At 39.6% G+C, this 12,873-nt stretch overlaps 1 protein-coding gene across 1 annotated transcript; it reads right to left on the bottom strand.

Annotated features, from left to right (window-relative positions):
* Positions 1-13: 13 nt before the first annotated feature.
* On the bottom strand, positions 14-12,684 carry lrrc74b (leucine rich repeat containing 74B; the record flags this gene model as incomplete). The annotated part of the gene is made up of 10 exons (XM_079569376.1): positions 12,521-12,684; positions 12,173-12,320; positions 11,225-11,367; positions 6,336-6,468; positions 4,633-4,839; positions 2,191-2,300; positions 1,609-1,724; positions 1,194-1,272; positions 244-339; positions 14-121 (listed from the first exon to the last, which is right to left on the bottom strand). The coding sequence occupies exons 2-10, from the start codon at positions 12,291-12,293 to the stop codon at positions 14-16; spliced, it is 1,113 nt and encodes a 370-aa protein (XP_079425502.1). The 5' UTR covers positions 12,294-12,320; positions 12,521-12,684.
* Positions 12,685-12,873: the final 189 nt, after the last annotated feature.

The following is a 12,873-nucleotide window of genomic DNA, read 5'->3' on the forward strand; positions in this document are numbered from 1 at the left end:
AGCCTATAGCCCATCACTTGCAAAATCTTGCAAATGTGCTCCCTTGCTTTACTATAAGATTTGGAAATGTGCCTTGCATGGACTTAAACAGTTCTTCAAAGTCCTGGTTGACAAAAATGCCCTGGAGGAAATAAAGAGAGGCAAAGAGTAAATATATATATATATATATATATATATATATATATTTGTATTGAATATTAAAGTAAACTACTTGTATTACTGAAAGGCTAGGCTATAACTTACAGAAAGGTCCAAAATCTCCATGGCTGAATCTTTGTTGGCCTGAATTGATTTTAGGAGACTGGAACAGCCAGCATTCTGGATAGGGTTCTTTCCAACCTGATCAATTAAAAAACAACATGACACCACGTAATTAACATTTTGTAATATGTCATTATGTTATATCTTGTTGAGCATTAAAGTTGTCAGAAAACATGAAGCTAATATGCACATTGAATTCTCGCTAATCTGATCATTTTCTTATTTAATGGATTATTTTGTCATTTTATGTGTTTTATGAACCAAATCCATGACAAATATCAATATTTAAACTTTTGAACTTGTTTATAGCTGCTCAGCTTGTAGTTTTGCATGTTGTCTCATTGCTTGGCTCAAGGCAGAAAGGAAGAAGGGAGGATTGCACCTTCAACGCTTGACATTTATTTTGCTGCTGACTTTTTGTTGCATTACTTATGCTGCATCTCAGTTCATTAATAAAAGATTGTATAAACAAAAACAAATGTTTTCAGTCACCATAAAGCATGACTTCGGCTGTATACATGAACTTTGAATACACGTGTTATCAATCTGGGTTTTACATCTGAATTTGATTAGAAAATGTATGAATAAAACATGTATTAGTTCGTTCATACAAATTGGGCTTATGCAACTTTGCAGTGCCTGTTTGCCTTTTTTTTCTTTTGCAAGTTACCATTTTTGCCTCCAACTGTCCAACCTCAGCTCCAGAATATTAGCAAACTCCATAATTCACAGTAGTGAAAATCAATACTGAGTTTGTAGTTACTAACAATAACTTGTCTGAACAGTCTTTATGGCAGAAATGTCCTTTAAAAGAAAATCCTAGCAGCTGATTTTAAAACAGAATACACTGATCCATTTCTTTATCTTATTTCCCCCCGCTGACGCTCCCTATTGCTTGCGATGCCAGAACCAATCTCTTTTGAGCAGCTTACGTTCAGGGATTTGATCGTCTTGTTTACTCTGAGGCCCGTGGCAAGGCGGAGAGCTCCTTCAGGGGGGATACGGTTGTTACTGTGGAAAGGGGGAAAAAAGACAATAACTCAACTAAAAGGGGCACTGAGGTGTGATGGAACAAGTCATATAGTGTTATACTCACAAAATATCCAACATTGCAAATACATCATTGAAAATACACTTGAAAGATTAGTTACAGTAGCTAAGATGACTCAAAAAGACACACAGAGGCCTACATATATAAACAGATTTGCAACCTGCTAGCTTGTGCTTTTCCTGACCAAAACCATTGTTTAGCCTTTGATTGATTTATCAAAACATATTAGACAATAATCGCTTAAAAAGAAGTAGGTGACTACTGGGCCAAATGATTGACCCATGTGTCAAACCTACCTGATGTTCAGCTCTTCCAAAACATTGTTGTCCTTGAGCGCCTGTCCTAATGCAACAGCTCCCTCTTTCCCAAAGCCGTTGAACGACAGGTCGATTGATCTGAGGAAAATGTTGCTCTGGAACACAGAGTTAAGTAGGATTTAACTGACCATCTTCACCCACCTTGACAAAGTAATTGCAAATTCAAAGAGGGATGAAGTAACTCTAAAGGTTAAAGACAAAGGACAGAAGAGTGATTATCTTGAGAAAAAGGTGGAATCTGACATGACAAATGGGCAAATTCAGTCATTTTAGATGCAATAAGAGGAAGGGTAATACACCAAATTACTGAGTTACAAGGCCAGTCAAAACTAAGCACCAGACATCAGATTTTGGATAGAGAAAAACTGGATTCTATGAATGTGGTTAATAAAAACAAACACACATGGGAAAAACTGTCATAGGAAGAAAATGAGAACTGAAGATCTTAGCTATACTATCAAGGGCTAGAACTGTCTCATTCACTTTTAAAGCAGGAGAAAAAGATGTCAAGCATGGCACACAATCGTTGCCACTACCTTTTTTTTTTATGTCCATACTTACTGCAAGGCCACTGGCTAACATCACAGCTCCTCTGCCTCGGATGCAGTTCCAAGCAAGATTCAGTTTTTTCAGTCCAGTGTTCTCAGACAATCCTTCTCTAAGATGTTGCCCTAAAACAGATTAGGTCATCCTGAGGCACACAGACAGAAGCATGCCATTCTGTGCCTATACGACCTTTAAACCACGACCAACCACACAATTGGCCCCTTCCGATACTAGCAGATTGGTAATAGGTCTAACACCAAACCGGATGTGCGTCAGCGTCCACCATGATTAGAAGCCTCTGAATTGGGCTCCCAGTTGGAAGGAGTTAGGAAAAGGAGCCTCAATGCTAACTGTCATAGCCACTTTAGCATAAGGACCTCTGATGCTAACTAACCGGTGATTAGGAACTATATGCCATCCCATAAACCACCGCGCCGCCATTCCCCCCACCCCCTCGGCCCCACCCTCGAGTGATTCATGCTCAACCTCTGTTGATTGACAGGCGCACATTTAATTAAAAAAAATATGGAATAAGATTCTGCACACCCACACTTTATAAAAGTGACAAAATAGATGATTGATTCATCACAGCACAGTCACATGTCACTGTTTCAAAGAGCCTCCTCAGTAAATGGCTTAAATGAAGGCAGTTTGTGCTTTTGTGCATTTGCTTTCATTTAGTAGAAACTTAAGCTGCATGGCTAATTTGCGTACTGTAGCTTTATGAAACAGCTGTCGAGATAAAATAAGGCTAAAGGGAAATGTGATGGCTCATCTCATCTGGATTTTTCTTCTTTTTTTTTTTTTCTCAAATGTCTTTATTTGGACACTATGTTTTTGCATATGCAATACAGTAGGTGGCGGTATGTGAATGCCAATAACCTTAAAGAAGAAGAACAGCAGCTGTTTGTGATGTCACATCCCCTTCCCCTGGGTAAGGACGGTCGAATTGGGCAAAATGCTGCTGAAGCAAAAGTTCACTAACTGCAGAGATCGAACTGTTGACCCCATGAAAGGTTAAGGATCAGGAGCTATAGGGTTAGGACATATAAGCTATATAATTTGATGGTTTCGGACGCAGCCAGTCACAATTGCATAGCCACTCACATTGATTCAACGGCCCAATGGAAGTCTCCGTGATGCCAGCATTTGAGATTGAACAGCAAAACATACTCCATTATTTTCGTTTCATTACCATTTGTTTAAAGGGGTGCAGAGTGTCTTGATGATTCAGTGACTGACCTTCTAGTCTTCAAACCAACGTTTCCCCCAGAGAAAACATTCCCTTGTATAACCCAATTGGAGGAGCATCACATGATTACAGCTGAAGTAGATCTCCTAACAGGCATGCTGAGAGTCCACTGAGTCAGATGGTGCACTGGTTTAGATCCTATGTGGAGCAGCAGAGTGCCCTGATATTTGTATGCTGACAGAGACACCACCATCTATATGGAGATGAATCATGTTGCACATATGGTAATGCTGTTCTCTTTTCCTCACACATACTCATTTTCAATTATGTCCATCAGATGCTTGGCGAATCTTGAGTTGGTCATTCCTCATGAGTTGCCTGTCGCCCACTGTAATGCATCACAAGTCGCTCTTAACATAAAATCTTCTTGACCTTTGAATGTTCCAGTGCCTTCTATCTCATTATGACATGAATGAAGAATGTCTTTATGTTTGATTATTACTCTAAAATGACCCAACAATAATCATTAGAGCAAGGGTTCCCTTCTCTGGTGGGTCAGTGGGCTTCTGCCTGAAATGACTGTTGAAAATTTGCTTGGATAGATTATGATCAAAACTTTAATCACACTATAAAGCTAAATAAGCACTATATAGGATCAAATGCTAAATCTTTTTAATGCGGCCTGCCAATCTTTCTAAATTAATAGTAATAATATTTCTAATAGTGTGGCCGTCATGATGGTTGGAGGTAGGTTCTGTAGCTCTGACAGTTGAGGAACACTTTTTAAGATAGTATTAAAGCATTCATTTGAAGTGTGCCTTTCTGTGTATTGCGAAACATCTCCACCTACTGGCCATTTTTTGTCAAATTATATTAGAACAACATGCTTTCACCTCCGGATTAGGAATGTTTCTGATAAGAATTTAATATCTTTATGACATGCAACTTTTGGGATTTCTTGCAAATTACAATTACGATACTCTTGGCTTACAGCAAAAAGGTTCCGGGTTTGATCCCAAAGCCAGGTGGTCCTTTCAGTGTGGAATTTGCAAGTTCTCAATAGGTTAAGGTGAAGGTTCTTTATTTTGTCATAATATAACAACTGCACAACAAAATTTCTGAACGCAAATGAGGCTCTTTCATGGCTACAGCTGCCATCCGGCGTGGTGTGTTTACATGTTTGAGTCCCAAGTGTGTTCACTGACATGTATTGCCCTGACCAACTAAACATATAAATACATCATACACATGTACATTGATCCTACCTGCTGTATCTCCCAGGAGGTTGTGGCTGAGATCCAGATCCTGCAGTTTGGCATTGGAGACCAGAGCCATGGAGAGGAACTCTGCAGAGGAGTCTGTGAAGCCATTGTTGGACACACTGAGCCGAACCAGAGTGTTGTTCTCTTTCAACATACTGGCCACGGCCTGTGCTCCCAAGTCCCCCAGCCTGTTGTCTGACACATCCACGTCTGCCAAAGGGAACAGGGTCTGGTAAGGTGTGTGTCCCTTTCTCTCACTCTCACTTTGGCCTTTATAGGCAAGGCAAGTTTATTTGTAGAGCACAATTCATACACAAGGCAATTCAAAGTGCTTCACAGTTGCATAAATACAAGAAAACAAATAGGATCAATAAAAACATCAACATAAAATTAATCAATTACAGTAAAAGGCGAGAGTGCAGATAAAATACTTTCAGTCATATGCATCGGTAAAAAGAACTGTTTTCAGCCTGGATTTGAACATTGTCAGAGTTGAGGCCTGTCTCACATCCTCATGAAGACTGTTCCAGATTTTAGCTGCATGAAACTGAAATGCAGCCTCACCGTGTTTATTATTGACTCTGGGAACCACCAGGAGGCCCCTCCCTGAAGTTCTCAGGGCCCGAGATGGTTCATACGGCTCTAACATGTCAGAGATGTACTTTGGAGCTAAACCATGAAAAGACTTGTAGACAAGCAGAGCTGTTTTAAAGTCTATTCTCTGAGTGACAGGAAGCCAGTGCAGAGACCGGAGCGCTGGACTAATATGGTCGTATTTCCTGGTTCTTGTCATAGACCAATAGCTACAGGCCCATTGATCAACTAACTTGTTATGTCACAGCAGAACACAACTAATTGGATATTGTCAGAGCCAATTTGTTGTACAGTTTGACCCCAATCATTATTGGGCAGTATTCCAATTATGTCTGGTTAGTTGTAGACAATATCTTGACCAATGTGACATACATGTGACTGCACCTTTTCATTTTCTATTTTGCCAAAAGTAACTCAAAGTAGAGTAACTCAGCTACGTTTGGAAACAGTAATATGTAATACAAACTTATTGCATTTTTAAAGCTGTAATCACTAGAATAGAATATATTACACTTTTTAAGTAACTTGCTCAACACTGGTGACCTATCGGATTTAAAGATAGTTCAATTTGTTCCATTTGATATTGCCTCAAATAAATGATTACAATTTGTGCCCATATTATCATGTCCTTTACAGTATATGCAAATCTGCTCACAGTGTTTAATTTGATTTTACGTGGCCGATTTGACTAATGTCTCCGCCATTTAATATTCATAGCCTTTTTAGCGGACGTCTCCCCTGTCTTTGTTATCTTTTTGTAATGACTGTCATACACATGCCCTGGTGTTGCCTCATAGCGAACACATGTAGAAACATACAAATTGGCAATGAGCTTCTAAAACATTCATGAAAATTCGATTAGCCTTAAATCAAACAGTACGTGGCGTGAGTTGTTGGTGACACAATGACTCGCATCGAATCATTCCTCACAGACCCCAGTGACTAACATTCACAGGAGAGAAACCCAGATGTTAAATCATGTGTTGTGGTGTATAATTGGGGTGAGAGTGGCACACGAGTGGGAGTAAGGCGGCACTTCTCCAACACAAAGGTGACACGGGGAGAAAAGGAGAGGGTATGAGTGTATGCCTGAATGGTCACTAAAAACCCACCTGTAATGTAACAATTCTCCTTTAGCATTTGGGCTATTGCAGCTCCGCCTAGTCCCTCCATCCAATTATCTCGTAGGTTCAGCTTCAGGATTGAAGTGTTGGTTACCAGGGGAACCTCCAGTGCTTTGGTGCCCTGTAAAATAAAATAAAAAGAAGTGAAATTCTTGTATTCGTTGGCAGGAACACATTTTCTTCTGTGTAGTTTCAGTTTAAAGAGAGAGAATGTGGTGATGTATAAGTGCAGCATAGAAAGAGGTACTACTGAAATAATTTGAGACAAAAAAAAGGATTTGTAGACCGATGTGACACAAGCGGGTCCATTTAATAACAGTAAGCAAACTAATGAGATATTTAGGGCACGTTATATTCTTTCTGCAATATTTTAGAATTGTCAAACCATTTCAACAGTGTTCAATAAAATAAAATCAATCTTAAGCAATCAGTATTAACATTTACAGAGTGTGAAAACCAAGTTACCCTGCTGTAAATTTCAGTCAGTGTATCGTGGCTTTTTGCGATATGTATAGTAATAAAACAGCCCTGCTTTCTGCCATATTTTACTATCTTTTTCAAAAAAAAATCCTGTGTTAGGTAGTATATAGACATATAAACATGTTGAGTGTCAATACACCAACAACAAAGGACTTGCTATTGTATGCCTTGGGTGTTTTGGACGACTACAAACAATATAACCGTTTTAGCAAGTCTTTACCCCTCTTCAGCTTTTCATGCCATACGCATTTTTGAGAACCTTTTTTAAGAAGGGTGAACAGCAGCGCACCTTTGGTACGGCCCTGGGCCTCCAGTTTCCATACATTTTGTATTAGTTTTGTGTGTGGTTAATGCTGTCTTTCCCTCCATGGATATCTGGCTGTGTGAGCTCTGGCCTGTGATTGGCGGACTGGTTTCCACCACTGCTCTGATTGGCTGCTCGTCCCTGGTCCTGATTGGTGCAGCATCTGAACACCTGGTCCCTAATCAACCACCTGTTGCAGCCACGCCTTTAAAACGCCACACCTCCGAACATTCTGGGCTGCTGGTCTTTGTGGCCAGTACACCACAAAGACGTACTGCCTTTGTGTCAGTTAATGGCTTTGTGTGTCCAGGGACACTCGTTTTGTTGGCTCAGTTGTGTCTCTTTATTGGGACGTTCACTTTGTAGTGACGTGCGCTCCAGATACACTGGTGTTGTTGAGTCATGACTTTGTTTGCTATTTGTTTGGCCTAATTTTGTCTTCTTTACTTTTGTTTACTTTGATTTTGTTTTGTAAACATTGTAAATACCCTTTGTTTGATTATTTTTGGTTCTACTTTGTTAAATGTACCCTTTACATTCCCTGTATTAAATTACAACTTTATTTATCCATTTTCATATCTTTTTGTAACAACTTTTAATCTTGCTGAGCCGGGTTGTAATGCCATGATGGAAATAAAGCCAAACTTCTTAGTTTATCGATCTTCTGCTCATTCAACTGGGATGTTCTCATCCTCATTAACTCTCTTTGAAATTTTGAGATAAGCTTATTATATCCTTTCTTTTATCAACTAAAAATATTATTTACAAAAGTTGGCCTGGAAGTGGTTAAAGTGCACTTAAAGGGACAGGGAGGGGATAACAAAACAAGAAATTACAACAAATAGTAGTAGTCAGTTACAAACAGGGAATTAAAATCATTCATTAGTCAAACATGAGTCATTAAAAGTATAAAGAGTATTTTGGGTGTAATTCCAGTCTTTAGCAATAACAGAGCAGCACATGTGGCCAAAAGAGGTCTTGTAGGAACTTGTAGCTTTATGAAGTCTGTTTGACCAGTTTGATTGTTTGTATTTCTGATTGACCATTGTTTTACATTATAGACTGTAAGATTGCTTGTTTTTGTTTTTGCATAATTTTCGTAAACATGAGTAACCTTTTTTCTCAACTTACAGTTTGGAAGAGTCACTCAGTTGTTTATGTATTTGAATAAAGCGTTTCAGGCAAACAGTCGGATATATAATGAGTAACCTTTACCACTGCACTTAGTTACATCACCATGATAGGCAGCGGAGGACATCGATAAAAAACTATTTTAATTCTGTATTATAATGGCAGCCAAGTCTGAAGACTTGTTCAGGAATAGATTTACTTTCTCTTCTTTGTAGATTACAGCAGCTGACCTTGAAAATGAAAAGGTATTTAGCTAAAAGCTTTTCCTGAAAATGCACAGAAGAGAATACCCGCTTTTTCACAGTGAATAAAGTTCAGCAAATGTTATACTGATTTACCATTTCAATGCATGCACAATTATTACACAAGTGAGTTTTTTTTCTCCACAATCATTTCTAACTCTGTTTTCCTTCCCATTTTGTGTGAGGGAAAATAGTTAATGCATAATGATTGTGCACAGCGGATTCAGATCGTGGACCTTGCTTTGGCCACAGTTCCTCTCAATACAAACATCTCCATCACATGGGACGGCCAGGCCTGTAATCTGAAAAGCACTTTGTGATACCTTTCGGTATATAGCACTTTATAAATAAATTTTGATTTGATTTGTTGTAGATCTTCTGTGGTTCTCAAGGGGTATGGCTTCAGGATGACAAGCTGCGTCCCAAATGAAAATGTAATTTGTCATATGTCGTATAAAATATTGTATTGTAACAGGCAGCGGCTGTGCCTTTAAGACTGAAATGATCAAAACCACTTAATAACATTCATTTGAACAGACTCCGGAAGTGTTTCCGTGCAGTTTTAAATGGAAAACATGAAAATTTGTTCCCTGGAATAGGCTCACGACCCACTAATGGGTCCCGACCCACCAGTTGGGAATCATCGTCAGTGTCGCTTTGAAATCTTCTTTTTCAATGGCCTCATATCGACGGTCGTGTGTGAGCAAATGTTTGTTGTTGGTCAATCTACGTATATGTCAATATAAATAATAAAAATACACTACACTAAATCGTGCGTTCCAATTATTGGTATCACTGTATTTTGCAGTACCTTGGTACATTGTACCTACCTGAATTTAGTACAATGTAACGTGCTCTGTAACAATCTGTTATAACTTGTACCTATGGGTTAGATACACATGGAATAACTTGTATTAGTGCTTTGTAGGTACATAATGTAAATGGACTCAAATGAACTCAACTTATATATAGCTCTTCCACCTTTATCAGGCCCAAAGCACTTTACAGTAAGGAACCAGTCACCCATTCACTCTCATTCATACACCAGTGTACACAGACACTGGAGGCAAGGTGGGTGAAGTGTCTTGCCCAAGGACACAATGACAGTGTGCATTTGCGGGAGCTGGGATAATGTAATAGAACATGAGAGCCTTAAGGTTAGGGTTAGTTATGCCTTATTACATTATGTACCTACAAACTACAAATATATATTATTCCACTGTGTATCTAATCCATAGGTACAAGTAACACATTGTTACAGAGCACATTACATTGTACTAAATTTAGCTAGGTACAATGTGTCAAGGGTAGTGTAAAATAAAGTGTAACCAAATTATTCTACTTGCCTCTGTTTTATTATTATATCAATGTACAAATTGAGTGCTATTTAATATGTTGTCAATGTGTGTCATGATTTCTGAGAAAACAAGACAAATTTACATGCAGCACATAATGTTAATGAGTTCTCAGAGGAAAACAACAGTAACAGCGCTGCTTCTATTTGTAGCGTGGGGTTTTAGCTTCAAGAAGAAAACGGCGTAGACAGGCCTGGACAGTTTTACATGCAAATGTATACAGTCTTGTACGTCACACATGCTATATTTCTTTGGGACCGGGGCTATCTCCCGGCGCTTCAATGTTATTGGACTTATTCTCCTGATTCCTCCAATATGGTGATGATGAGTGCATTTCACAACCGGGGTATGACTGGAATTAATCAGCCATTCACCGAGCAAAGAGCGAGGCCGTCTCCAGCAGGGCTAGATTGGAATCATTTGAGCATATTTAGCTTTAACTTAACCTGGCTCTGACCTTTGCTAATGGAGCATGCTTCATGAACACATTATTAGCCCTAGCGTTCACAGTGAAGTGTGTAAGGTGAAGAGACAGGCACGTAGGCTGCATTTGAAAGCAATTGCCACATACTCGCGTTCTAATTTGGACATAGCGGTACATGGAGTGTTGACTGCCACATGCCACTATATGCAATTACGGTTGTCTGCAGGATAAAGACACATCGTCCTTTCTCTCCACTCTGTCACCAAGCTCAACTCTACCTGTCAACCATCCACTCTCCTCAGTCTGTGTTCAAATATGTGACAAATTTCAGATGGGTCATTTAACTTTTTGATCCCTTTATTTCAGGGATGTTTGTGATACTATATTTGAAACAGTATTGGAAGAAGACCACCGCCAAGGCATTGATTTGCAGTGATAAACGTACAGCCCAGCTCTGAACTAGTTCAGTTAAAGGAATAGGCCACCGATTTTCCATTCTGAGATATGTTCTTACCTGAGCTTAGACGAGTTGATACGCACCTGTCTGGTCTGTGTGCGTGCCCGTGGAAGAGCTTGGTTGCTTCTAACCTCACCCCGTTTGGAGCTATAGGAACATACTGGGAGAGGCCAAATGCCAAACATATTTGGTCATTTTGCATGACCAGACAGGTACGTTTCAACTCGTCTAAGCTCAGATAAGAACATATCTCAGTATGGAAAAATGGTGGCCTGTTCCTTTAAATGCATTGTATTTAACTTTTTTGTTTTGTTTTATTATTGGTCTTATCTCACATTCAGGAAGTTCTTTCTTCAAATTTGACAAAAATGTTGGCTCGGAATTTGTCATCAGTTTGAGTATTGCTTAATAAGTCAGTTCTAGATGGTGCAGTACTTACAGTAACCGTTTTATCTTTTGCTCGCATCGTCTGTGAAACGTTTACCTTGGCTCCGAGGCCACGGTGCTCCAGGGATAGCTCACTGCTTCTCATGTGGTGCAGGAAGGAGGAGGCCGGCACCACCTTAAACTTCTCACACACCTCTAGGTAACACTGCCTTCCTGTGGGGTCGTACTCTGGCTTCTTATCTGAAACACACATCATAGGAGACAGATCCAGGCACCGTGTTGCAAAGTCCCCTGTGAACATTTTCCCTTAGCCTGAGCAGATGGTTTTGTGGTTAAAAGGAAACATAACACAAAGCCTAAGATAATCGGTGCGTGTGTGTGTGTGTGTGTGTTTTCGTTATTATATATTTCTTTTTAACTGATAAAAGAATCACAAGATGGACAACATTGTAGGAAAAAAGAAACACAGATGGACCAACAGGTGGGATTTTGCTCATCTGGTCCTGTTGTGATTACTATCAAAGCCCTGGACAAATAGTTGCACCTCTGGGCCCTGTGAATCCACAGTAAATAACAGAAGACATAAAATAGCCTCTATCAGAATAATTGCTCTTATCAAAAACAGTTATAAACAGTTAGGACCTTGTTTCTATGTCCATCAGGTTGTGTCACGTGAGAGTTTAGAGCCCATTTTGTAGAGGAGTTCTCTGGAAAAATCTAGACTCATCAGGGTGTGTGGTTGCTATTGAAATCAAATTGTTTTTACATATGTCATGGGTAATATGTAGCTACTATCCTGATTGAAACAAGAACAGTCATGAAGTTCAGCATCTTTTCTGTCAGCATTTTTTTTTAAAGTTAATTGAAAGGATTTTAGCCAATAGATTCAACAGCAAATATATGGATCCAATCCTGAACATAAATTAGGTTCTGTATGTGGATGTGCAGATCTGTCTTTTTCTCAATCTCACTCATCACTGATTATTTCGACCCCTGCCCTCATCAATAATGTTGCCAAATTCTACAACAAAACCTTTGACACTACCTTCCAGCTCCAAGTCTGTGTCAAAGCCCTCCTCAGAGTCAATGCCCAGTGATCCGTCCTCTTCACTATGGTCTGTTGCAGAGCCACTAGAGCTCCAGCGCTGTAGCTCCTTCCCACGCATGTCATCCACTGTCCCATATGCTCTTTGCTGCTTGAAAAATTAGTGAATTAGATGCCGTGACTAGTCACAGCTGACTTGTGCTCAACAGATATCTTGTAATTCAACCTAATGCCTGTCTATAATATATAGACAGGCTTTTCACAATAAGTGGCTTTCCATAGTTACGGAAAGGTAGATCAGAGTAGATAGAGATCAAAATACTAACTTCTGATTCTTGATGATCCTACCTTATCCAGTTGTAACGTTAGCTTCTCCTGAATTGTCCTTATTATTTTCACAATAGAGGGCTACACAGTACTTTCATTCTTTTACTCCATTCCAACATAACTAAGCTCTAAATAACAATGCACTATAGGCTACTGTTTAACAGTGGCTCACAAGGTCTACTCGCTCAGAGCCCTTGGCCAATCACTGCTCCTCAAAAGTTTGCTTGGCCTGCTTTGTTGATAAGTTGCCATGACACCAAGCAGTCTCTCAGTCCTGCAGCACCCGCGCTGTGAGCCATGACAACCAATGCTGGGATGCACAGTCATATTGGGCAGTACTGGACCAAATAAGTGAAAGACTCTCTTCCACAGTC

The sequence above is a fragment of the Gobius niger genome (genome assembly GCF_951799975.1).
Source record: "Gobius niger genome assembly, chromosome: 1".
NCBI classification, from domain to species: domain Eukaryota; kingdom Metazoa; phylum Chordata; class Actinopteri; order Gobiiformes; family Gobiidae; genus Gobius; species Gobius niger.